Genomic DNA, 26,712 nt, shown 5'->3' on the forward strand with positions numbered 1-26,712 from the left:
AGTAATGCTTGAAGTTCCTTGGTCCGCTTTCTGAATAGGCTGGCCCTTGTCAGTATCAGACTTGATTGTCCAAATAATGTTTATAATTGTCCAACTTAAGAGCAGGGTAGAACTACGCAATGAAAGTTTTTGTCGGGGATCATGACAAAAATCCAAAGAGGTGAAAGCACTTCAAGTTAAAGGGTATGTGCCAGAGATAGTGACACCATGTATAGGTGTTTATCCACTGATGCTAGAAGCCTATAAGCCAGAACAAGCAAGCTGTAGTGCTTGGTTTTAAAGGAAAGCATAGTGGAATGGAGAGAACCGGTGGCACACTATCTCTGGGTACAAACGCTATAGGAAAGCCAGGGGAGGGTTAACTGGACGTGGTGTCACTGTGAAAATAAGATGCTGGGCTAGATTAGATGAGCCTTTGGTCTGATCCAGCAGGACTCTTTGTTTTTTGTCTTGCCAGTAACAATGGAATCTAAAAGAATATTACTTTGCTATGCTAGCAGCAGCTGCAGTTTCCATAAGCATGCAGTGAAACCAAATCAAAGATTCATATAAACAATGATAAAACACACTAATTTCTTTGTGTATCCAAGATTGAATTTGGATAATCCATTTAGCTACAATGATCATATTTTGCTTAGCTTTTTTGGGGGGGGGGGGTAGGGGGAATACTCTGCAGTGCTGCCTTATAGAGCCAAACTTGGCCCTCCAGCTGTTTTGGGACTACAACCCCCATCATCCCTAGCTAACAGGGCCAGGGTTCAGGGATGATGGGAATTGTAGTCCCAAAACAGCAGGAGGCGAAGTTTGGCCATCCCTGTTATAAAGTATGCCATTTCTGCCTGACTTTGAGGTCAAATTTTTCATGTCTGTCAGTATTTGCATTCCAAATTGCCATGCATACATTAGGATCTCAGCTTAAGAATACAATTACCGGCACTTAATAACAGGGCCAGGGCGTCAACAGAGTCTGGACAAACCCAGGCGTCACTGCAGCTTTAATACAACCACTTGTTCGCAGAATCATAAAGAAAACCTTTATAGATAGCAGCTCTTTGCACACTGGAAAGTTATCCTACATAAGCTAGAAAAACAGAAAAAATATAAGGCCAAAAAAAAAAAATTGCCTGAAATACACTGTGCAGGACTAATTAATTCTGGGTCACGTGTATATATTGTCACCATCTTGCTTCCAGTTTAGCTTGAAAGAGGGTTTTCTAATGAAAACAATTTTGAAAATAGTTTTTAGGTGTTAACATTTTACAAGTACTGCACATTTAGTGCAATGGAAAAAATTGGCTTATAAATAATCAATAATGAATTGACGTGAACTACTGACCTTCTCAAATGTCTCTTATTTTAGGAGGATATTATTATGACAGGAGCCACATTGTTGTAAACCAGCTCGACACCAGCAAATGCACACAGATATGGGACTTCGAAATATTGTGAGTGTGTCTCACTCCACTATAAAGGCATTTTAAACTCTGAACAAATGTGGGATGAAAACACTGTTGAACAAACTACTGAAGTCACACAGCACTGGAGCGTGTTATAGAATGTGCCTGACTCTGCTAGCCAGGGAATCCAAAACTGTCACATGTTTAAGTGGCAATGGAATGCTGAACCTTATATTGTCTTCTTTACCCTTGTGAACAGATATATTACATAAGAGCAATGGCAAATTCAGCAGAGTCCTATTAAGCAATAATGCTACAGTGGTGATTATGCAAACATTCTCTACTTGCTAATTATGTGTTTTTTTTACCCCCTTTTCCTTATCATGTGAGAGCTAAAAAACAACAAAACTTTGAGCTGAAATGCATCTCCTACAGTTTTAAGCTACAAGTAGAAGCTTTTTGATTATTGCACTGTTTCCTCATATCTAGATAGATATATCTCACTTTTGAAAAATTGAGTGTTTTGCCTCAGGTAAGTTTCATCATTGTAACTCAAAATGGCGATAAAACAAATGCTTTGAGAACTGTATATGAAAAGACAGCTTATTTAATGTTAAGCTTAGTGCTAATTCTCCATTCTCAATAGTATTTTATTGTAGAGGAGAATTTATGTAAGAGATCTAGTGACTAAACTATTCACTAGCAGTTTGGTAATGCACAGAGCATTGTCACAGAGAAATATTGGCAATGATTCAGATTTTCTATAGAAAACTTTCTGCTGTTGTTCCAGTCTACCTACTGTAGCCACAATTCCAGCCAGTTAAAAATCAATGAGATTAAAAAGTGTTTTACTAGGGAGATTAAAGTATATGCTTGGTTTTTGCAGTGATTAACTTTGGCTGCATTGTGCCCTGGTTTTTTTCCCCTTCCACTTATGAGTTATTGAAATCAGAACGCCAAAAGTGTTTGATAAACTTAACATAGCTCTAAGCCTTAGAGTAGTTCATCCACTAGAGAACAAGTCAACACCACGCATTCAGCTGTTTTCTGGAAAGTTGCACCAGCACTATTTGTACCACTTTACATATGCAAATTGTTGTGTGTGTTTGTTTTTTTTAAAAACCCTTTCCAAAAATACGGAAAACCTAAGTGTAAAAGGATAGGATAATTCCAGTTGAAGATAAATTCAGACTTGGGGCTCTGCTTCTGCCTATCCTGCAAGAACCTTTCCACTTTCATCTTTGCTCTTAGTTTTAAACTCAAACTTAAATTGGAACTGTGCAAAACAATGTCTGAGTTTAAAACTAAATTTGCAGTCTAATACAGTTGTTCACTCCAGTGTATCTCGAGCTCCTAGTAATTAAAATCGTTCTGACTGGCTGCTTTGGCAGGAAATGAGCCACAGGGACTGAATTTAGCAGAATTCTAACCACTTTTAAAGGGCTTGAGGTATGCAACCTCTTATGTTAATAAATGAAAATGGTGGCCACATGTTCAGGGCCTGTTTGCACATGTAGCTTTCCATGCAACTGTGTTATGCACCTGGATGCTGGATCAGTTTGTTATTTCTGTGTACCTTAATGTATTTTTTGGAAACAATTGAACATCAAGCTTGAATAGCTAAAACCAAACGGTGTAAGACTAGATTTCTCATATTTGCTATAGCTGCACAGTTAAGGAAAAAGTAAAAACTTTGGGGGGAAAACCTCTATTTTTATAATGAAGATATGGCATTCTTAATATATTAACATCTACCTAAGGGCTTGAGCCACAAGTCTGCTGCATTGTGCCATCAACCACATGCATTCTGGAGACACAACAGACCTTGCCACATCTCCCATCACTGGTTGCAGAAGCAGCAGAGGCACCCTGGGCTGCAAACTGTTGCAGTAGCTCACACCAGTAACAGCAGCCTTGACTGGCTCTTGCACAACCTCTACCAGCAGTTCAGTCTTCGTATCCTAAAAAAACCTAGTTTTTCTAGAACCAAGGGAGCTATGCAAGGTGAAATGCTGCATATGTGTGTGTGCACTGCATCCTAATAAGCACTTTAGATTGTAAAATAAATAATACACCTACTTTTTCATTTTTACGTCACTAGGATCTTTAAATGTATTTTCATCTGAAGCACTTGTTTAATAGATGGAATTTGTGTAGGCTAAAATCAAACAATTCTGAAACTACATTTAATACTTTTTTTAAAAAGTGCTTTCAAGCCCATGTAAAATCCAGTCAACCTCAAATAAGATGCTCTCATTTTGTGTATCAGTGTTATGTAACTATGACTACAATAAAAACCCCACTTAGTGGGAGTAAGCCCGATTCAACAGAAATCTAAGTAAGCGTGAATGGAGTTGCACTCTTAAGCGCAGCAGACTTTTAGGATACAGTCGTACCTTGGAAGCCGAATGCCTTGTCAGTTGAACGTTTTGGCTCCCGAACGCCGCAAACCCGGAAGTGAGTGTTCCGGTTTGTGAACATGCTTTGAAAGCCAAACGTCTGACATGGCTTCCGATTGCATGCAGAAAGCTCCTGCAGCCAATCAGAAGCCGTGCCTTGGTTGCCGAACGGATTCCGTTTGGCTTCTAAGGTACAGCTGTATTTGCTCTAGTCCCACCCACAGGCACAGCTCCCAAAAGTGAAGGACTTACAGACTGGTGCTTTGAAAGACCAGTAACTTTATTAGACATGGTGGTATTGGGGACCAAAACAGCTCTATTGCACCTGTGGGACTATTTCTATCCACAAGGCTTGTACCCACAGAGACACAATACTTGAGCTGCAGAGTTTAGAGGGTCATTCTGACTGGAATGTACGTGTGTATATTTAATGTATATAAAGTGTTAAAGGACAGAAGGGGTGGATTGCCTTTATCCTGTTCATGGTATATTTATCACAAACTGCAATAATATTTTTTAAATGATGCAAGGGAGAATTCCGCCCCCCCTAAAAACCAGAATGCCAGTTATCACATTTTGTCCAAAAGTGACCTTATATATAGTGTATATAGTTGACATTTCTCTGTGCTGTTGGATTAAAAATACTTCAAAATAGTATTGCTTTGTTTTCTGAATATCATTTCAAACCATTATATAAAGGTAGCTTTAAGCTACCTTGTGGTGCCAAGCCATTACGAGGAAACTTGCATGATAAATACAAGATCACAGTATTTAAGAAAAAACACAGTCACCCTAAATTGTAAAGGACAGCAGCAGACAAAAATAATAGAATAGACAATGCTTTGCATTTGGGGGTGAGGTGGGCAAGAATGTGGGAAAGGCCTCCTGGGTTTTGTTCACAACACCGGTACAGAATTGTAAGGATGAAGGAGCATTAAAAACATATGCCCCACATACTGATCTATGGGAGGTGCTGCCCAGATGTTAATAATTGATCAATGAAGCAAACTGAACCATGTGGTAGTTTTCCATCCAGCTGTTGCCTGGCTAGAAAGGAAGGCAAATGATAAAGTGTGCGAGAACCACAATTGTTTCAGTCTCTCGCCTCCCATGGTGCAAGCTCACACAGTAGGCAAATGTGAAAGACACAACCCACAGTGGATGCCTTAGCCTACCAAACAAGGAGGAAGCGTCACAGTAAGTAACAACGTTCCATTCTAACTTATTGTGATGCAATACTATTATCACATATTTATGTGTGTCTGGTTCTTCTCAATTTATACACCTTGAATAGTTACACCCAGGTAATTCTGTATCATTTGGCATGGGCAGATAGCTATAAATTGGCTTCTGCTCCTTTGTGCTTTTACTGTTGCTTTTTCATGCAACTAATTACATGATGCATCCTTTATGAGATGCAGTGCAGTAGGTTGGCTTTATCTGTACAACAAAGCACACTTTCACCCCAAAAGGGGCCAAGACTTTTATGTTTGCAACCCATGGCACTATCCACAATTTGGGGTGTCACTGGCTTTCGTATGGCAAGACCAGGCCACCTTACTTTAGGTGTACAGTGGTACCTCGGTTTAAGAACAGCCCTGTTTACGAACAACAGTCTAAGAACAGAAGCCGACCGGTGGGAGGCCTCGGTTTAAGAACGAACTTCTAGAACGGATTAAGTTCGTAAACCAAGGTACCACTGTACATATGTCACTGCTGAAACCAGGAAAAGCATGAACCATTCATTCCTACTTTGCACCAGGGATGCTGAACTTACGGCTCCCCACATCTCCCACTGCATTGGGAGTCCAACACCTTGAGGGCCACAGCTTCCCCATTTACCCTCCTGTGTGTTATTTTTATGTTCAACAAACCCAGTAGTACCCTTACTCACTACGCATACAAAAACTGTGTAAAAAGCCTTTGCCTGAGGTAACATTTTGCTGTTTCTGTGCAATGCCAGATTTAAGCACTTTTAACTTTGGCTGGCGCCTTAGGTCCATTCTATTTTAATTTAAGGGCACACTTGATTCTCCCAGCAACATCTAAGAGACCTATGAGTACTTAACTTTGACTGGATCATGTCTCTAGACTACTTCAATGAGCAATTCACTCCACAATGATACCACCAAGTTCTCTTTTTCTGCATCTGAAGTCAGATTCAGTTCTTTAACACGGATAGTGTTACCGCTCCAAATTTGCTTCAACGCATCCATATGTGAGAGCGGAAATCGTAACCCACGAGTCTATAAAGAAAAAGAGTGTGTGTATTATTAAAGCCATACTGAACTAAACATTTGACACATTTCATGCTCACCAATATGAATAATATATCCTGGGCCGGTAGTTACTGCTGTTATACAGATGAACACAGTTATTATAAATCTATCAACACGTTTCTATATTACATTGACTAGGCTAGCTAAATGCAACCTCCAGGCACATAGGCAGCATATGCTGAATATCAGTTACCACCTTCATACCACACCTGTGGGTTTTTGGAGATCTGGCTGGTTACAATTGGGACAAAAAATGGAGTAAATGGGTCCTTGGTCTGACCCAGCAGCGTTCTCATATTGCCAACAAAATGTACACAGCTTTTAAAACAGACAAACCCAAACAGCAGTCTGGCAAAAACTTAACGTACTGCTGACCAGCACCAGGTGTGGAGGGGGGCTAGAAGAGACAGATCTGAAAATAAGGAATTTCCACATGGACTTCATCAATGACTGACCTAACAAGCAGAATTAAAAACAAACCTCTGCTATTCCATCCTCATTCATATCCTCATCCCCCATCATATGGACTTCCCTCTTGTTCTTTAAAGAGTGATATACAAAAACCATTTCTTTGTGAGACTCTTCCTAAAAATCGAGAGAGAAACAGAAAAGACATTGTAATTTATCAATCAACATCAAAGCACTTGCAAAATTCCTGCTCCATTTTACCATAACTTTATAAGCCTCACCTTTCTTATTTTTTAGCAGTAGTAATTAGGAAATTCCTTAGCTAAGGCCAGCACCTGGTTATATTTCAAAGGCTGTCTTTGAAACTCCTACAAAACACTAACACTTTCCCTTTACAAAACAGAACTGAATTGCTATAATGTCAGAGCAAATCCCAGTCACATGCTGTGGGATTCAAGCAGCCTAAAAATAACATACACCCAATTCCTCACTGAAAAGCAAGTCTCTACAAGCACTTCCTCTGTACTCACCAAAAGGTCTGGTTCCACTGTAATTACTGTGTAGTCTTTAAACCGTAACCTGATTGTACTGTCTATTTTTGGTAGTGCTCCACCTAGACAAGGAAGAATAGCAATATTAGTTCAGCGAAAGGAGCAGCAAGCTAGCCTGTGCTGCTTATATCTCTCTTGACTAAGAGCAGGTGCAGAAGTTAGTGCAGTTGGCTAATTCTTGTAAATATCTCTTTAGTTCAGTCAGCTTGTATGTACAGTATAACAGCTGAAGAAGAGACTCGTGGAAGATCACAGGCTATTTTCCTAATTAGAAAAAAATGCCATCTATCACTGACGTAGCTGCTGCAGTATAATCTAGGTCCCTCTTAAGATGCTAACTGAAATATCAAAAAAAGGAAAGAAGGGAAGGGAATCTTCAGAAATGTAACATCTGTACAGGCTCTTTGAACCAATCCACACATTAAACCAATCTATGGCCCGGTTCCATATGTAATATATGTAAATAACTGGTTTACTGCTACATCTATGGAACAAACTGTCTTCCCAGTCCCCACACTTTACGAAAAGCACCCTCTGCAAACTTAAAATGTTACCTGGAGCCAGAGAGTCAAAGCTAGTCCCCAAGAAAGGAGGTAATCTGTTCATAATGAAGTCTTTTTTCATGTCTGATGACCTCAATTCTCTACCATTTTCCAGACGGTCTGCAAGGCATCTCAGGAAGCCACTTAATTGCTTGGATGAATCAGATAAATCCGCCTTCTAAAGAAAAAGACCAAAAAGAATTTATGCTAGTAGTTAGAAACACGATCCTAATTTACTTGAGAATGCAATCCAAAGATCTCTAGGCATTACAGATGTTGGCTCACGACCTTATTTTGGTCATTATAAGCTGTTTTAAACAGTTTTTAATATTGTGCAATATTGTGTTTTAATATTAATGTTGTGTTTTTATTGTTGCAACCCAGCCTGGGACCTTAGGGTGAAGGGCAAGTAACAAATCGTAATCATCACTACCTACTGTGCTGGGACAGAATTGCAAAGGCAATATTTTTGGAACAAAGAAGTGTTCGTTTTAACTCTTCTTCCTGTAGCCAGTTATGGGAAGGCAGCAGTGGCTAAGTTACATAGATTTAAATGCCACATTATAAAATCATAAAATTTGGTATTAATTTGGACTTGGTGTTCTTCTTTGAAAGCTACTGGGTCAAGCTACAGATGGCATCTTGAAGGCTAGCAATTACCTCTCTTTATTACAAGACCCATAACAAAACTCTGCAGTTTTGCCTACACTTGCTGGGACTATTATAGGTGCCAGGGAGCAGCTTGTGCACTGTTTGGTTTAAAAAGCTTTCTGGCTTAGTTTTGCAAACAAATGTGACCGCACAGTAAAGAAGATCTGCTGCTAAGAAACAAGGATGACCTCTTCCAACATTATGAAACTACTAGTGGAGATTATGGGAGTTACTCTGTGTTTAAAATGGTGGCTATGCACTTTTCCTCTGACAGCAAGCACACACTGCTCTTCATTTTCTTTAGCTCTACATCTTTACCATCAGTAGCTGCCTTGGAATGCTCTTCCGAAAGTCAACATCCTCTTTCGCCGTATCCAACACTAGTCCAGGAACCACGTCCAGCAAAAAATCTCTCCAAGAGCTGCCATACAAGGGGGAGGGGAGGGAAACAAAGGCATTAATGCCAAGCCAGTTAATTCAGAGCAATGTTTCTTGCCGAGGATAAAGAGAAAGCAAAACTGGTTTTGAATGTCAAGGGCTCATCCAGCACATCCTGTTAACCCACATGGACTGAAACTGAGAATGTTTAGGAAAAATACTATCATATGTGTACTCATATCCTAGGTGATCAGGAAATATAGTCTAATTTTTTCAGGACATCCTAAGGAAGCATAGGTCATTGCCAGGCTGCTAGCTTCAAGTGCCTGAAAGATGCTCCACTCGCATTGCTTAGGATAGTGTAACACAGCCTCAGCGTGGTCTCCTGTACAGAAAAAGCAGGTAGGTTGAGAAACAGCATGGAAAAGTCTAATAGATTAAATTGTCCACCTCAACAGAGGTAGGTAGGTAGGTGGGTAAATAAATAAACCACATTTTTCTGTCTATAAGGCACCCCCATGTATAAAACGCCCCTATTTTGGGGGACTCCGATTTAAGAAAATAGGGGGAGATGGCCCCCATGTATAAGACATACCCAAATTTTGGACATTATATTTTAGGGGGGGAACCTAGTCTTATACACGGAAAAATATGGCATTTATTATCCTACCCCTTTTCCCCTAGTGGCACTCAAGATAAAAATAAGAACTGCTAAAAACATAGAAAAATAATCCCTAAAATACAGTTAAATATTGATAGAATTAAAATTATATAACATCAGCTTAAAACATACCAATAATTACAATAAAAATAGCACGGGGCCCGCCCTTTCATTAAAAGCAGTCAATTCCCCAAAGCCCAAAGGAGGTATTCACTTGCCGGGTGAAGGACAGTCTAGCTTCTCTAGGAAGGGAGTTCCAGTCTGGAAGCAGCCACCGAATCTGCAACAAGTGTTCCTGTGAGGGTGGCAGGATTGAGAGAAGGGCCTCCCCAGGAAGATTCATATGAGGGAATCTGATACTTCAGATAGCTTGAACCTAAGCCATATTGGGCTTTATAGGTGATAACAAGCACTTTGAATTGTGCGCTGAAACAGACCAGTAGCCTGTGGAGCTGTTGTAACAAGGGAGTCGCCTGTTCCCTATAACCAGTCCTGGTCAGCAATCTGGCTGTAGCTCTTTGAGCCAGTTGACGTTTCTGAGCACTTTTCAAAGGTGGCCCCCACGTAGCGTGTTAGAACATGATGTAACTAAGGCTGTGGCCAAATCAGACATCTTTTATGGAACAGGTGCGGCTGGTGCACCAGCTTTAACTGTGCAAATAAATGCACTCCTGGCCACCACAGAGACCTGGGCATCCATATTCAGGGTTGAGTCCAGGACAAAACTGTAACTGCAAACCTGTGTTTTGGGGGCAGGTATTACCCCATCCAGCACAAACTGAATCTCTGTTCCCTGTGCTGACTGACCAAGAGCACCTCTGTCTCCTCTGGGTTAGGTTTCAATTTGTTCACCCTCATCCAGTCCATTAATGAAGACAGACACCAGTTCAGAACCTAGAGAGCTTCTTTGGATTTAGGTGAAAAGGAGAAGTGACAAACACCTTAATCCAGGGAATGTGATCTGATCAAGCCAGTATTAATAGCTGGGTACCCCTCCCTGGGATGGGCCATTAATTATTATTATTAATTACCCACCCTTCACCCTAAGGTTCCAGGGCAGGTTACAACATCAAAACACATCATAACTCAAGATTAAAAACAGTTTAAAACAACAAACAACTACAGAAATAAGTAGGGCCTTAAAAATATACATCTCAAGTGTCAAAAGGCAGGGTAAAGAGGTGTGTCTTAAACATTTGCTGGAAGTTATATAATGAAGGTGACAGGCACACCTCCGTAGGGAAGGAGTTCCACATCTTTGGGTCTGTCAGAGAATGCTCTCTCCTGTCCTCTGTCCTTCTGAAGAAGGAGGAACTAGCCAGAGGGCTGCCTAGGAGTCTGTATCTAGCTAAAATGACCACAGAGTTGCAAATGCCACGGGCCTCCACAGAAGAAATAAAGAGTTTCGTGACAAGGCCAATTAGCACTGTGGCTATTCTATATGACGTTCATGGCACCACAGCATGGAAATCTCTTCCTGAACATATTCAGTACAAACATGCTTTGAAGCGAAGTACCACAGGCTTCAAAAACCAGCTATTTTGTTGCCTCTGGTCCCAACTTAACTATAGTTCCATTTGCTGCTGAATCAGTCTTTGATTATTATTTTTTAAAAATCACTTTGCTGCCTGAACACATAACTGCAGCTATGTTTACTACATGAACACAAAACCCCAGCATGAAACCCAGGATCTGACTTCATTATTCCCCTACTTCTTCATTGCCTCCCATTCTTGTCTCTAAATCCCTGCTTAATGTAGCAGAGATTCTTGTTCCAATTAAGGATTTTGCCTACTGTAAATACATGAGGGATGATGGGAGTTGTAGTTCTGCAACATCTGGAGGACCAAAGGTTCCCCACCCCAGATCTTCTAAGCTAATGCTATTTCCCTTAAGAACAAAACAATGAATGCAACAAATGTTTTATGTTGCTTTATGTCAGTGGTGTCCAAACTTTTTTCAAAGAGGGCCAGATCTGTTGAAGTGAAGTGCTGTGAGGGATGACCAAAGGGCCAACCAAAACTGTTGAGGTTTTTTTTTAAGGATTGAAGTTGTTGAGGGTTTTTTTTTAGGATTTTACCCCAGGAAATAAACTGCCACAGGGGGCAGGATTAAACCAACCAGCGGGCCAGATCAGACCCCCAAAATGGACTTTGGACATGCCTGCTTTATGTAAACTGGTTAGCTTGGGTTAATTAAGCGGTATAGAATATAAATCTTCTATAGCTAAAACAAAATAAAAATAGCTTGAGAGATTCATTTAGTTTAAAGTCACCGACAAGAAAACTCATACTAGAATAATAAGGCAGTGCTTACTTGTTCTGATAGGTGCTGATGGTCACATGAGTAGAATGCGATATCCCAGGAGGTGTGTCAGCTTGATGTATGGTTCCCCTTGGAAAATACAGCAGGTCTCCTGGCTGGAAGAAAATGCGGGCAGGACAGTTAAAAATAAATTATTTTGACAGTTTATTAAGGCTATGCTGCTGTGCTTGCAAAATAAAGAAAAATTACTCTCTCAATAACAAAAACACAAACAGCTGAATAGACAATTCTCTCATGTTACAGAATTTTCCCCATTTTCATGTAGAGCTGTACTGCACACATCCAAAATCCTATAGCTAAGCTACATGGACTATTAGAAACCTACTTTTTTATAAAAAAGAAAAAAGGAAAAAAGTGAATAGTATTTAAATTGGCTTACAATGATCAATAATACTAAAAAGGCAGAGCAGCAGGTACTAGGCCAAGCAGCAGATAAAACACACTCCACAGCACTAAATAACAAATGCAGAAAGCTCCAGAAATGCAAAAAACAACAAAATACAATTAATTCAGACTAAACAATAAGAACTATAAGACAGCAGCAAAGCAAAATGAAACAAAGCAATTGTGTCATTGATAGATATTAATCCTGGAAGTGTGTAAATTTACATGATGTTCACTGCAGTTTACTACAGACACATGAAGTATTGCCAGCTGATAGAAGCTCACAATACTACCCAAATTTAAATCAACTTCCAAAATGGGACTGCTAAATAACAACACCAGGACACATCTGTGCCCTCTCATTCTCCTAACAGTGGAAAGGCTTGTATGAAGTGACGCTGGAAAATGTGACTGAAAGGAGAGGCATAGCGGAATAAGCCATGTCAAACAAGACAACCAATCTCTCTCTTTAAGACCTAGAGGGGACAGGCAACCTTATTCACCAACAGCGAGCTATGTCAAGGTCTTAGACATTTTCTTCATCTATACCTCAGGCACTCAGAGGTGTTTCTGACACAAATACCTTTAATATGAAGTCATGTGTTGGAGTCCCTATCTTCTCCTCGGGCTCAGTGTTGTATTCTTGAGCTAAATGTACAGTAGGCTTATAGAGTCGCCAGTGCTTCTTTCCTTCCAACTGTAGGATAAACACCTGCAAAGACCATAAGTCAGTAAGCATCAAAAAGCTTCACCGTTCCTCAGACTTTCAGCTAAGTTCACTATGGAATAAACATTTCTTGCAAGTGAGTTCTTTATTTAGAACACAATACTTGTAAATGTTAAAAGTAGTACTAGGTTTTATTTCAAACAGAATCCACATGTGATGTGCGCATGCATCATCCATGTAATATGGTGGACGCATGTAATGACTTCCACAAAATTAATCACAAGACAGAGAAACCACTAGAACACTTCAGTCTCCCAGCACTTTCTATACAAGATCTCAAAGTAGCTGTCTTATTACAAAAGAATTTCAGAAATAGACTGGAAAGAGAAGTTGCTGAATTGCAACTTATTACCAAACTTAAAACCATGGAGAGACCTGGTTTGAATAGACATTGGATTCTTATCTCATTATACATGATAAAGCTATTTTTAGCCATCTCACCCCTTGCTTTTTCCTGTAAGACCAACTGCAGTTGTTAAGTCGCCAACAGGTTTACCACACCTATCAGCCAATTACCCATTCCCACCACCCTTCTGAGTAATACCCCTCCCCACCCTCTCACTATATACAGTGGTACCTCAGGTTACATACGCTTCAGGTTACAGACTCTGCTAACCCAGAAATAGTGCTTCAAGTTAAGAACTTTGCTTCAGGATGAGAACAGAAATCATGCTCCGGCAGTGCGGCGGCAGCGGGAGGCCCCATTAGCTAAAATGGTGCTTCAGGTTAAGAACGGACCTCCGGAACAAATTAAGTACTTAACCTGAGGTACCACTGTATAAGGGTCTGGTGACTTCTGTTTCAGTGTATCTGAAGAAGTGTGCATGCACACGAAAGCTCATACCAATAACTAACTAAGTTGGTCTCTAAGGTGCTGCTGGAAGGACTTTTTTATTTTATTTTTTATAATTTAATTTAATTTATTTTGTTTCGACTACGGCAGACCAACAGGGTTACCTACCTGTAACTTTATTTTACTATGCGAAACTCTTGCAAACAAGAAACATACTGGCCATTGTGGGCCCTCTTACCTCAACATCATCGTAGTGTGGTGGCAGGCCTTGGGACCCCGGTGGGGTAATGTAAACGTTAGATCCAACCAATGAGCCGAAGTAGCATTCCAGCTTCTCCTGGATTCTCCAGAGCTCATCCTAAAAAGAAAAAAGGGAAGAGACAGAGAAACGGTTAACAATGCCAAGGCAACCTCCATTATTCTCCTATCATATTTACCCATTATATTTGCAATCCAATTGTTCCAAAAACATGTATCACTCTAAACAAGATGTCTGCCTGACCTGCTTTATAAAAGGTCAGAAGAAGAGTGCAACTTTCCCACATTGAAAGTGTGCCTGTTGCACACACAGGCATTCATACAGCTGCTGCATTATCTGAAAACATGTCAGCAAGCTAGGTGAGAAGTAGGCAGAAAACAGAAGTTCCAACACATGCTAAATTCAGTCTCCTTCCTTAGATCCAGTGTAAGTGGTTTCAAGATGCCTGCCAATACAAACCTCAATGAAGCCACTTATACAGGTAACAATATACAACTAAACCAATCAATTTCCTTTATTCGACCGATAGTCAGAAATAAAACATTACACAATAATTATAAACTATATCATAGGGGTACATAAATAAGGTAGGGCCACAGTACTAGACCTCTCACAGATAACCCACATCAAAGCAATCAGTTATACGTTTCCGACACTTGAGTGCCAGGAAAAGGAATTTAGCCACTGACAAAGTTGTTTTCCCAGAAGACTTATTTAGCAGATATGCTGTCTGCTTTCCTCTTTGTCGGGAACTGAGCTGGGGTAAGTGTGGAGTTATAAGGTACTGTCTTAAATCGTTGTAAATGGGACAGCTCAGTAAAATGTGCTCTGTGGATTCTACCTCACTCAATGCACAGTGGCATAATCTCTGGTCATATGGGACTCCTCCATATCTTCCCTTCAGAACCACCAAGTCAAGAACATTCAGCCTGGCCGCAGTAAATAGTCTGCGGTATTCCACGTAGTGGGTATCCGCCAGGTAGCGAGCTGGAGCAGCCCGATACAACTGCTCCCCCAGAAACAACCCAGGTTTCACACGGGCTATGTCCTCCTGCCTGGCAATATCCCTTAATCTTTGAGCGATCACCGCCTTTGCGTGGCTATACGTCATGGACTCTATATAAAGGAAGGACAACCCGCACTTCTGCACTTCCTCCACTATCTCCCCTTCCCATGGAGATTTAAAGTTATCCCTCAGAATTAAGGGGGCCAAACCCACCGGTCTGAAACAGAGCTTGAGCCATAGCCATAACTGTTAGGATATTTCCGTTCCACCTTAAAAGGGAGCAGGATGTTTGTATAACAGCCTGCGCGTTTCCTGTCTCACAGGATGTTTATGTTGTAAGTTCCTTTCGTTTTCTCCTGTTTTGCCTGAGCAGTCGGAGCAGACGGTCATGTCTTCTCATGTTCTGACCTACGCTGAATAAAACTGTAAATATGCAGTTCTGCTCTCATGCTTGTGCAACTTTTGCTGTGTGAACTCTGCTGATAGAGTGTGCACTAAGCCTGAGGCTTAGTGTCGCTAAATTGCTGGTACTGCGTGACTACGGGAGGTCGATGGATCGTCCGGCACCGAGCTTGGGGGCTCAGATGGACTTTATCTCCCTGGCAGTATCCCAACAACAGGTTTCGGGCCCAGATTCACGGCACTTGCAGGAGAGTAAGACAGCGACAGACTGCTGAAAGGTATGTGCTGGAAAAGTGAAAGCAGAGGCTTTTCTGGATGCCGCGGAAAAGGCTTTTGATGTCCGGCAAAACTAATTGGCCTGGGAGCCGAGCCAGAGGCATCGTGATTTATGGGCTACCGAGATAAGCCGTTTTCGAAGGCATAAAGGCTCACGGCTAAAGCAAAAAGCTGGAATGGATGTTTTCCAAGCTTCGGAGGCCACTGAGTGCCCAAAGTTAAATCGGCACAATTATCAGACCTGGGCAAAATGGTGTGAGAGTTTGCTGCGTCAGTTTGGAGTCTGGCATACTGTATCTGAAGCCACTCCAGTTCCTCGGACAGAGAAATGGCAGGGCCAGAATTTGAGGGCCATTGATATTATAGTCTTATCCGTCTCTCTGGAGGAAATAAAGACGCTTGCTGGAAATCTCACGGCACGTGACATGTGGGATGCTTTGAAAAAGGCCCACCTGCCAATCACCCCAGCCCAGGGTTTGAATGCATCGGAGGTCCTGCCTGTTTCCCAGAATGCTAGTGAATGCAGGGATGCTGAGGGCACCGGTTGCAAGCTGCAGGGGGAGCAGACTGAAACGTCATCCCAGGCAGCATTTCAGCCTCCAGGGGGAGCCAAAGAGTCGGCTGCTGAGAGCTCTGTTTCTCGTGAGAACCAAGGTCAGAGCGTTTGCAGAGGCCGGAAGGCCAGATGTAAACAAAGGATAAAGCCTGCAGATGGCCAGGAGCGGGGGGGCAAGTTGCAAAAGCCCACGCCAGTGGAAAACAAGGCTATGTTTGCTGGCACAGCTCCACCAAAGGCTAAAGGCACGTCTGATGGCCAGGAGCGGGGGGGCAAGTTGCAAAAGCCCATGCCAGTGGAAAACAAGGCTATGTTTGCTGGCACAGCTCCACCAAAGGCTAAAGGCACGTCTGATGGCCAGGAGCAGGGGGGCAAGTTGCAAAAGCCCTCGCCAGTGGAAAACAAGGCTTTGTTTGCTGGCACAGCTTCACCAAAGGCTAAAGGCACGTCTGATGGCCAGGAGCAGGGGGGCAAGCTGCAAAAGCCCACGCCGGTGGGAAACAAGGCCAAGGCCAGGTTTGTTATTGACTCAGGGTGCACGCGCCATCTCACCAAAGACCGCCATCTGTTTATCTCCTTCACACCTCAAGATGGAGAGGTCCAGCTGGCTGATGGAAGGACTTTGCAAGCTGCAGGAGTTGGGACTGTGAAACTTGCAAGTCTGCATACTACCATCAGAGATGTACTTTTTGTTCCAGGAGCTGCGGACAATTTGATTAGTGTACCACAGCTGACTGGGCGTGGTTTTGAGGTTTCCTTCAAGAGGACTGTCTGTGTCATCAGAAAAGGCAAAGAGGACATGTGGCATGCAAAGTTGATGGATGGTTTGTTCTGTCTAACTTATGATGACAATGCTGTTATATCTAATGCTGATACTTGTTGTGTTGCACAAACTAACGAGGTTCTTCATGCAGGATGCATTCACGATGCACATAGAAGATTTTGTCACCTCTCTTGGCAAGCGCTAGCCAAGATGCCTGAGTTGGTTGAAGGTTTGAACATCAAACCCTGTAAGTTTCACATGAAATGTGTCTCTTGTGCAGAGAACAAGGTGAAGGTTGCTCCAAAAGGCAAGGAGTCTAGCAGGCAGGCTTCCAAACCCTACCAGCTAGTTCACGCAGACCTGGTAGGTCCTCTTGCGCCCTCTTTGGGAGGAGCAAGGTACTTCATGGTTCTAATTGATTCTTTTTCCAGGTACATTCATGTGTTTATGCTCGAGCAGAAATCGCAAGCATTTCCTAGGTTCAAGGCATTCTGTGCTTGGTTGGAGAATGCTCACGGTAAACGTATCGGTTGTCTGTTTACTGATCGAGGCGGGGAGTTCACTTCTCAGCAGTTTGAAGCTTTCCTGACTGAGAAGGGAATCCAGCATGACTTGTCAACGCCTAGATCGCCATGGATGAATGGGCTTGCGGAGAGAGCAAATCAAACGTTGCTGCAAGGGATAAAAACCTTGTTGCATGATGCCAACCTCCCTGAGAAGTTTTGGGGGGAGGCTCTGGCGAATTTTGTTTATTCTTTTAACAGGAGACTGTCATCACCTATTGGCTGCACTCCCTATGAGAAGATGTTTGGTAAGAAACCTAATGCCAAGCACATGAGAATCTCTGGTTCTGACATGTGGGTACACACCCCACAAAGCAACAAGCTTGGGAAGCGTGGGGCACATGGTTTGTTCATGGGGTACGAAAAAGGTGCATACAGGGTATGGATGACTAACTCTAAATCCATAAAGTTCACAAGGAGTGTTGAGTACAATCCTAAGTGGGGGGAAAATGTGGGAATTTTCCAGAGTTACCCAGAGGAGGATGAAGGTGATGTGAAGAAAGCAGATCATGCTCAGAAAGCTGAGGAAACTGATGATGATGATGATGATCAGAGTTCGGATTCCAGTTCAGTGGGCGGCGCTGCTGCTGCTGTCAGTGACAGTGATGACACAGCAGACTACAAGAGCGCAAAGGCCTCAGTCAGACCATCTGATGAGTCTGACAATGAACTGGAAGAACCACTGTTCACCATTGGTCATTTTTCTCCTAAGAAGGAGGAGATGAGTCCAGAAGACTTGCGTCTGGTTCGCAGGTCTGAAAGGGCGACCAAAGGCAAACCTCCAAAGAGATTTGCTGATGAGTTTGCTAAGACGGCAACTGCTGTTCTTAGTAGCTCAGAGAAGGTGTGGGAACCTTCAAGCTTCAAAGAGGTCCAGGAGTTAACCTCTAAAGATGCTGAGCCTTGGCTTAATGCCATGAAGCTGAAGTTGATTCCTTGAACAGGAACCAAACTTGGGAGCTGGTACCGGTAGTCCCAGGGATGAGACTGGTTGGCAGCAAATGGGTCTTCAAGGCCAAGACAGACCAGAATGGCAAGGTTGTCAGACACAAAGCCAGATTGGTTGCCAGAGGTTTTTCACAGGTACCAGGGCAGGATTACCACGAGACCTACTCACCCACGGTCAAATATGAGAGCATTCGGCTGATGCTCAAGATCGCTGCGGAGGAGAAACTGCATGTTTCCCATCATGACATAAATACAGCTTTTTTTACGGGATTTTGAACGAGCAGCTGTACATGCTTCCACCTGATGGAATGCAGATACAGAAGGGAATGGTCTGTAAACTGCGGAAATCCTTATATGGTCTCAAGCAGAGTGCCAGGTGTTGGAACACAAAACTCACTGAGACATTGCTCTCTCTAGGTTTTCACCAGGGCAAAGCTGATCCATGTGTGTTTGTCAAGGAGGAGGGGCAAAACAAACTGTATTGTTTATGTTTTGTTGATGATCTTCTGATGTTTTGGAAGAATCAGGCTTTTTACCAAAGCACCCTAGCTCAGCTGAAGGAGCACTTTGACATGAAGGATCTTGGTGAGGTATCCAACTATCTTTCTCTGCAGGTGGAGAGGGACCAAGCAGGTAATTTTCTGGTACACCAAACACAGAAAATTACTGATGTATTAACCAGGTTGAATTTGGTTGATGCAAACCCAGCAGACACACCGATGGTGACAGGTTACCAGGTAGATAGTACTGCTGAAGCGTTTTCTGACACAACGCTGTACAGATGCATTCTAGGCAAGTTGAATTTCATTGCTAGATGTTCAAGACCTGATATTGCTGTAAGCACTAACCTGCTTAGCAGACATGCTAACAATCCTACTGTTCAGGATTGGAAAGCTCTGAAGCGCATAGCCCGGTATTTGAAAGGGACTTTGCACTACAGGCTGAGGTTCACCAGTCAGAAGACTGGAGGTCTTGAAATCTTTGCAGATGCGAGTTTTGGAAGTGACACCACGGATGGTACAAGCACTTCTGGAGTATGCTACATGTACAACCACTGCCTGTTTGACTGGTTGTGCAAAAAGCAGACGACAGTTAGCCTAAGTTCCTGTGAAGCAGAACTCAATGCTCTGTCATTTTCACTCATGGATTGTGAATGGTTGATGCAACTGTTTAAGGACATTGGGGTTTCTGTGAAATGTCCTATACAAGTGTATCAAGACAATAGATCTTGTTTGGCTTTGCTGAACTCGGAGAGTTGCAAGCAAAGGACCAAGTACTTGCAGATTAAGCTACATCGTGCAAGAGAGTGTATTCAGAAAGGACTCATTCAGGTGTCCTACATGCCAGGAAATGAAATTCCTGCTGATCTGTTGTCTAAGGTTGTTAACAGAGAACAACTTAAGGTTTACGCACAAAGGTTGCAATTGGGTTGAACCACAGGTACTACAGGTTACACGGAAAGGGGGAGGATGTTAGGATATTTCCGTTCCACCTTAAAAGGGAGCAGGATGTTTGTATAACAGCCTGCGCGTTTCCTGTCTCACAGGATGTTTATGTTGTAAGTTCCTTTCGTTTTCTCCTGTTTTGCCTGAGCAGTCGGAGCAGACGGTCATGTCTTCTCATGTTCTGACCTACGCTGAATAAAACTGTAAATATGCAGTTCTGCTCTCATGCTTGTGCAACTTTTGCTGTGTGAATTCTGCTGATAGAGTGTGCACTAAGCCTGAGGCTTAGTGTCGCTAAATTGCTGGTACTGCGTGACTACGGGAGGTCGATGGATCGTCCGGCACCGAGCTTGGGGGCTCAGATGGACTTTATCTCCCTGGCAGTATCCCAACAATAACTTCGCTTTCAGGGCCACATACCTAAAGGCTTGACAACCGGTTTCCAATCTCATGATCGCGCCTGCCACGGAGGGGGGGATCCTGAGTATGGCCCTGAGGAATTGGGTTTGGATAGATTCCAATTTTTCAAAGTCCCTACGTGAGCCCAAGGCAATGCCCACCAGCAGAAGAGGGAGGACTTTCCCTCTTCTAAACCCTGTTTTGCATAATGTTGCTGGGCCATTCCTTCCAGCCAACCAAATCACTGCTCCTTTTTGCTTTCCCTTCAAATCAAGTTATTTTTATTGAAATGAATCGAGTTGTGCAAGCCAATGTCTGCTTACTCAATGAAGCTTTTCCAACCACAGACATCCCCTGACTCTCCACTTCAGGTAACTGTCAGGAAAGGCCTTGGATGTGTGGCATGGAAGACATAGTGGGAGCAGTGAATCTGCAAAAATCAAGTAGAAGCAGCTTGCACAAGCTCAGGCACCAACACATTAACTGCAGTGTTTCCTTATAAATCTATTTGTTTAGTAACTTCATTATACAGATTTTTTAAAAGGGCTCATTGCTTCATTTCAAAAAATAGGCTACTGGGGTATGAAACACTGAGTTTATAGAATATTCTCATGCACTGTCTTAATTCCATAATCCACAAATTGAATTTGAATAGCAAACAAAAAGTAATTGTTTGTACTGTATATGTATCTTGTTCCCGCTCATCATATGTTACACTTCTTTACCCAACAGCAATTATTATCATATAATTTACGTATCAGATAATCCAATGATGATATGAAACCAGTATTTCTAATGTACAAATGAGAATGGTTCAGGGTGTCTTTTGAGTTAGCATCCTCAGGGGAATCCCTAAGTTTGCTGAAGCAAGAAGAGAGAGAAAATCCCTAGTGGTCTAAGAAGCACAGACTAAAGAAGGAGTGCCTGGTGTGCTCTGGTCCACGGGGTCACGAAGAGTCGGACACAACTAAAAAACAACAATGCTCAGGAGCTACAAAATGCTGTGTCAGAAAACCTGGGGCAGAGGAGGGGACAGAAATGGCACAGAATGTCCTGAAAGACTAGGCCAGTTAGACCACACTGCAACATTTTATTTTATTTTTGGTCCCATCTGTTATACTTTAATCATGATTCTGTAAGGGAATTCTCCTGAAAACAATCTGTAGTTTGTACACAAAAGGAATACTAATTTCTAACTGGCATTCACTCACCTCTTCCAAAGGTGGCTTTTTCATCCTAAAGATTCAAAAGGACATCCTGAATCATTCTTTCTTCTACACTAGAAATACTGGTTTTATATCAGCCTCGTAGTTCTAAAAGAGCCCATGTTTTCTGCAAGACTGGCCCTCAGTGGTATTGCCTTTGAGTACAGAAAAATGAACCAAAAGTTTAAGCTAAAATTGTATCGTTTCCCCAATTTTCTAAAGTCAAGCCAATGTTAAAAGCAAATGTACCAGAGGAAGTAACAGAACTATCCAAAAGGCAATATATTGTTATGCATTTGCTTGGGAATAGGTTGTTTACCAATTAGGACTGATATACAACAATATAAAAATGGAGTAATTTATGGCTTCTCAGTCAGTTTAGCAGTGTCCCTGGACTTTTCAATCCAGGTTGGCAACAGCTGATTGTAAGAGAGGGCAGGCTCATAGCAGCAGACTACTCCCTAAATTTCCAGAATCCCAGATTAAAACTCCAAAAGCAACCAACAACAACAGACACCTGATGGATCATACCTTAAATCTCTGGGGCTGGTGGAATTGTATTGTAGCCTTTTTCTGGTCAAAGTCTTTCTTCAGCTGTTCATAGCTGACTTTGCCATCTTTGTTAAAAATCTTTTTTTTCCCATTCATACTTCTGCAGACATTAATGTCCCTTCCATAGTACAAACCCTCTTTGACCATGTCTTTCAGGTCAGTTAAGTGAAAAAGAGATTGGTAGTACAATGCCACAGATGGCTCCTCTCTTTGAAGCAGCAAAGGCTTCTGCTCCCAATATTCTCTGAAAAATTCATCTTGTTTGACAGGAGAGATCAAACTTTCAAATACGCTCTCTGGATGGTCACATTTCATAAGCCAAGGGCAGGTTGCTTCCACTTTTGCTTGTTTACATGGCAAACATTGTTCCTTCTCTGTTGCAGCTCGTCTCCCTCCTTTCTTGGGCATGGTCCTGCATAAAGTAGCAAAAACATTAAGGGTGCCTCTAGAGCATCATTATTTTGCAGAAGAAATTCAACTTTAGCTTGATGCAATTAAAGTGGATTAAGGCACTGTTACCCTAGCGCAAGGTATCCACTTAAAAACAACAACAAAACAGACTTGTAGCAGTTAGGAAAGTGAGAGGAAAATGCACTGAAAAGTGTGGGGTGAATGAATGATTAACTGGAAGTGTAAACACCTTGGAAGTGAATCAGGATGAATGCACGTTGTACAACTGTCCCATGAACAAATGCTCAAAAAGACCAGATATAATCTAACCTCAGGATAAATGATGAATAAACGGGAGGAGGAGCCCTATGTCTGAGGTAAGACCAAGTTCAATCACACTCCTATGCGTGCACAGAACTGCAGCCTGGGTAAACCTGCTGAGGATTGGACCATCAAAAGGGGTGGCCATGTTTGCACCTATTAAATTGCTCAAGGTCTTTAAAACAAAGAGATTGTGAAGAGTGCCAAAAGGACCTTTTCAAACTGAGAGTGGTAAAATGGCAAATACAATTCAAACAATGTACAGTGATACACGTAAGACAAAAAAACCCCCTTAACTTCACATATACATTCATTAGGTCTGAACTGATGATGATAGTTCAATGAATCTACACCAAATATGTATATTTAAGGGCAAGTCAGTATCACCTTATTAAAATATGTCAAAATTATCTCATACTACATATATGAAAGTCAGCTAACTGGAAACTCTGTTCTTTTCCAGAGACAAATACAGATTGAGAAGACACTGGGTGATGTACATGTACGCATAGATTAGTCTTAACTGGTTTGCTTCTGCATGAGATATTCCCTTTAGCATTTTTTTCCTAATACAGCTCACAGCTCCTCTTCTAGGTTTTCAAAACACAGGCTTTCTGGAAAAACTTAATCACATCTCAGCAGGGTCACCTCAGCTCATCAAGCCTCCATTATCAGATTGCATGCATGTTAGTTTTAAGATAAAGCTTTTAAAATTCTGCTCTGTTTTGAGTCCCAGAGATCCCATGACATTTTCTGTGACAATGGCAATTGCCTGATGTCCTCAATCCACCCTCCCATTTTCTCTGCTGGGAGAACACTTGCCTGCTTGTTAGCAGCTGGTTTCAGCTAGGGAGTAGCGTTAACAATGCCACAGAAACACATCATGGAAAGCATGTTGAGATTTTGGAGCTCAAAGATATTATGCACACATCACCATTGCACCATTTAGCAACCTATGTGGTCCCCTGGGCAGGCAAGGTAATTCATTAAACATTAGTTCATTTTCCGTTCCGCTACATCTTAAACTAAATATTTTAATGGGTACCACTTTATGTCCCCCTGCGTTTAAACCTACTTAAAAGCTGCAGGAAAATGGGGTTAACAGGAACAGACAGATGCAAATGTAAAATAGGGAGGGAGAAAGGAGACAGCAATGATGTTTCCTTGCAAATCTTTGAGGAGGCCCAATCAAAACATTAACAAGCTAAGGATGCGCGTCACTGCTGTGCAGTATTTGGAAACGAGCTATTTCAGAATAAGCAACACTCTAGTGTTTTGAAACAGCCCTTTCCAAAAACAGCAGCATGTAATTCTTACCAATTTATGCAGCACTTTTCATGTTCAAAGAACTTTATTAGTATATTTATTTGCCACCCTTATTCCATCCCAGAATTCAGTCTGTTTAGTCCTGTCCAAGCACTGATCAAGCCCAGGTCTACTTAGCTCCAACGAAGAATATGCATTTTGTGTACATCATTTCAGTAATCCTTGCAATTAAGATGTCTTGTTGCACCATATTGCAAATGGGTGAATTGCAGAAGACCACACAGCAGTCACACTGCTGAGCTGACATTTGAACAGTGAAACGGGACAGGTAACACATGTACCCATATTTTCCACAGGATAGTCATAAATATCCAAGCAATGGTAGCTATCTCCACAGCCGTTCAAATCAATTTGTTCATAACCAAGTAAGCAGAATAGTTTATTTAAGGGGAGTTGGGGAACTTACAGCACGCACCCCACAATTTCGTTGTGTGTGCATTTTCCATTATTCTTGACTACTGATGAGGCTGGCTGGAGCTGAAAGTAGGAACCTAGAGCATGCTGGTTCCGGCCAAAGGCCATGTACAGTAATCCTCTACAGTGGTACCTCGGATTATAGACGCTTCAGGTTACAGACTCCACTAACCCAGAAATAGTACCTTGGGTTAAGAACTTTGCTTCAGGATGAGAACAGAAATCATGCAGCGGTGGCACAGCAGCAGGAGGAGGCCCCATTAGCTAAAGTGGTGCTTCAGGTTAAGAACAGACCTCCAGAACAAATTAAGTTCTTAACCCGAGGTACCACTGTACAGTCATGCCTCGTTACATTTGCTTCAGGTTGCGCATTTTCAGGTTGCGTCCAGCAGCGACCCGGAAGTACCGGAAAGGGTTATTTCTGGGTTTCGCTGCTTGCGCGTGCGCAGACACACAAAATGAAGTCACACACATGTGTAGAAGCGGCGAATCACGACCCATGCACAAGCAGAAGTGGGTTACGTTCTTTTCATGTTGCGAACGGGCCTCCGGAATGGCTCCTGTTCGCAACCAGAGGTACCACTGTATTCTGTTCTCTCAGTGGCCAACCAGATGCAGAGTCCGAGGGCAAGAGCGCTCTCCTTGTGTTAACTCCAGCAATATCTGGAGGCCTCAGGTTCTCCATCCCCAAATAAGCAGGGAAAGCGACTGCTCTGTGGAGGAGGCCCACCTCCTTCCACACAGCAGACCCTCTTGTTCTCATGCCCCGCAGAAAACCTCCTCCCCTCGCCTTAAAAAACAAACCCAAAGGTTTTCCCAACTGCATCCTTTTCTCTTAGCGGCACAAGGGAACTTGCCCACAAGAGCAGCGGCAAATTGGCAGCGTATTAGAGCCCCTCGCGCCAATATCCACGTGCACCGGCAGCATTCCTAACTGGATCCCAGCAGAAAGTCCCGCCGGGCCCTCGCCCTCCAACGAAGGGACGTGCATTTCAATCACCCTCCTTGGAATTCATGCAAAAGCTTAGGCTAGGCTTCCAAAACGGGAATTTTCAAAGAAATGAAGCAGCGGCGGCTACCAAAGATAAGCAAAGAGCCGGCCGAGAATCACGCGGCGCGGCAGGAGCTGCTCTTCTTAATGGTAGCGGGGGGGGGGGGCGTTGTTCTAGATTTGCAGTACGTCGGGAAACGGCCATAAAGAGTACCCAGTGCTGACGGTGCATTAGCAGCGGCGACTAGGTGCAAGTTACCACGTTGCTGTGGGGTTAGGCTGCTGGATTGGGCGTCCTGCCCAGGAAGAGCATGGCCGGCCTCGCCTCACACGGCAATAGAAGACGGAGAAGCAGGGAGCGGAGCCATTTCTGTGGCGGAGGGTGGGGAGACCCGCAGGTGCTCTTCGGGCAGCCGCCCCTCGCTTTATACCGACCTGCTTAGGCGCGCGGAGAGTGACACGTGCGTGGCAGCGTGAGCAGAAGCTGCCCCTCTGCGCGTTTCCTGTGCGGGAGGAGGGAGCGTCGCCTTCCTTCCCTTCTTCTCCCTCCCACCCGCCTGCCTCTCTCCTATCGCGGGAGACTTGTTGCTTTTTGCCCGCCTCCCAAACAGCAAGGCGGGGCGGTCGCGGAAATAAGCGCTTTCTTGTGGTGGAGGCGTTAGGAAGTGTTCCTTTCTGCCGGTTTAGCCGCCGTGTGGACGCGCAGGGAAAGCGCAGCTTTCTCACTGCACCCCCTTCAGGCTCAGGGGTGTGAGCGCTCTCTCTCCCTGCACCGGTTGTATTTCTGCCATAAAGGAACGAGCTATGCGAAGGGTAGACGCTCGTAATGAGATTTTTTAAAGGCTGGGGGCGGGGTAGGAGAGAAGAGCGCCTTAGATCCGTTTTGTTTTTTTCGTCCCTCACGCACGCCTACGCCTGTTGTACGCACCTGGGATAATACACTCTTATCACTGCGAAAAGGGCGTTGCAGGAGCATCAGGCAAAGGCTAAAACTGCACAGAAAGAAGCTACAGCAATTAAGTTGTGTAATGCGATGATAACTCTCTGCTGTTATTAAAAAGTATCCCTTTCGGCATAACAAAGAGACAGTTTCGAGTTTCGCAAAAGAAAAACGGGGGCGTAGCCAGGACTTTTGTGGGGGGAGCAGTGATTGGTCAGTTGAGTATTTCTATTGTTTTGCTTGGCTTTGTGGTCTAAACCGCAGAGCCTAGGGCTTGCTGATCAGAAGGTCAGCAGTTCGAATCCCCGTGACGGGGTGAGCTCCCATTGCTTGGTCCCTGCTCCTGCCAACCTAGCAGTTGGAAAGCATGTCAAAGTACATATAGATAAATAGGTACCGCTCCAGCGGGAAGGTAAACAGCATTTCCATGCACTGCTCTGGTTCACCAGAAGCGGCTTAGT

At 43.1% G+C, this 26,712-nt stretch overlaps 2 protein-coding genes across 5 annotated transcripts in view; one reads left to right on the plus strand and one right to left on the minus strand.

Moving 5' to 3' along the window:
- The window catches only part of LOC128412873 (beta/gamma crystallin domain-containing protein 3-like), a 37,117-nt gene extending 32,776 nt beyond the window's left edge, over positions 1-4,341 (plus strand). For both annotated transcript variants that reach the window (XM_053386373.1, XM_053386374.1), the window contains one exon: positions 1,361-4,341. In XM_053386373.1, the coding sequence (XP_053242348.1) occupies positions 1,361-1,449 (89 nt within the window). In that variant the 3' untranslated portion in view covers positions 1,450-4,341. The remainder of the gene's footprint in view (positions 1-1,360) is intronic.
- A 115-nt stretch (positions 4,342-4,456) lies between these two features.
- On the minus strand, positions 4,457-25,932 carry RIOX2 (ribosomal oxygenase 2). Of its 3 annotated transcripts, none has more exons than XM_053386376.1 (10): positions 25,747-25,932; positions 21,849-22,281; positions 13,734-13,853; positions 12,559-12,687; positions 11,583-11,686; positions 8,546-8,648; positions 7,589-7,754; positions 7,014-7,096; positions 6,556-6,660; positions 4,457-6,042 (listed from the first exon to the last, which is right to left on the minus strand). In XM_053386376.1, the coding sequence occupies exons 2-10, from the start codon at positions 22,275-22,277 to the stop codon at positions 5,884-5,886; spliced, it is 1,398 nt and encodes a 465-aa protein (XP_053242351.1). In that variant the 5' UTR covers positions 22,278-22,281; positions 25,747-25,932; the 3' UTR covers positions 4,457-5,883. The 3 variants fall into 3 exon arrangements, with proteins under 3 accessions (XP_053242351.1, XP_053242352.1, XP_053242353.1); XM_053386377.1 differs by lacking the exon at positions 25,747-25,932 and adding an exon at positions 25,571-25,740; XM_053386378.1 differs by lacking the exon at positions 25,747-25,932 and adding an exon at positions 25,526-25,547.
- Between the last annotated feature and the right edge of the window lie 780 nt (positions 25,933-26,712).

The sequence above is a fragment of the Podarcis raffonei genome, chromosome 4 (assembly GCF_027172205.1).
Source record: "Podarcis raffonei isolate rPodRaf1 chromosome 4, rPodRaf1.pri, whole genome shotgun sequence".
Lineage (NCBI taxonomy): Eukaryota > Metazoa > Chordata > Lepidosauria > Squamata > Lacertidae > Podarcis > Podarcis raffonei.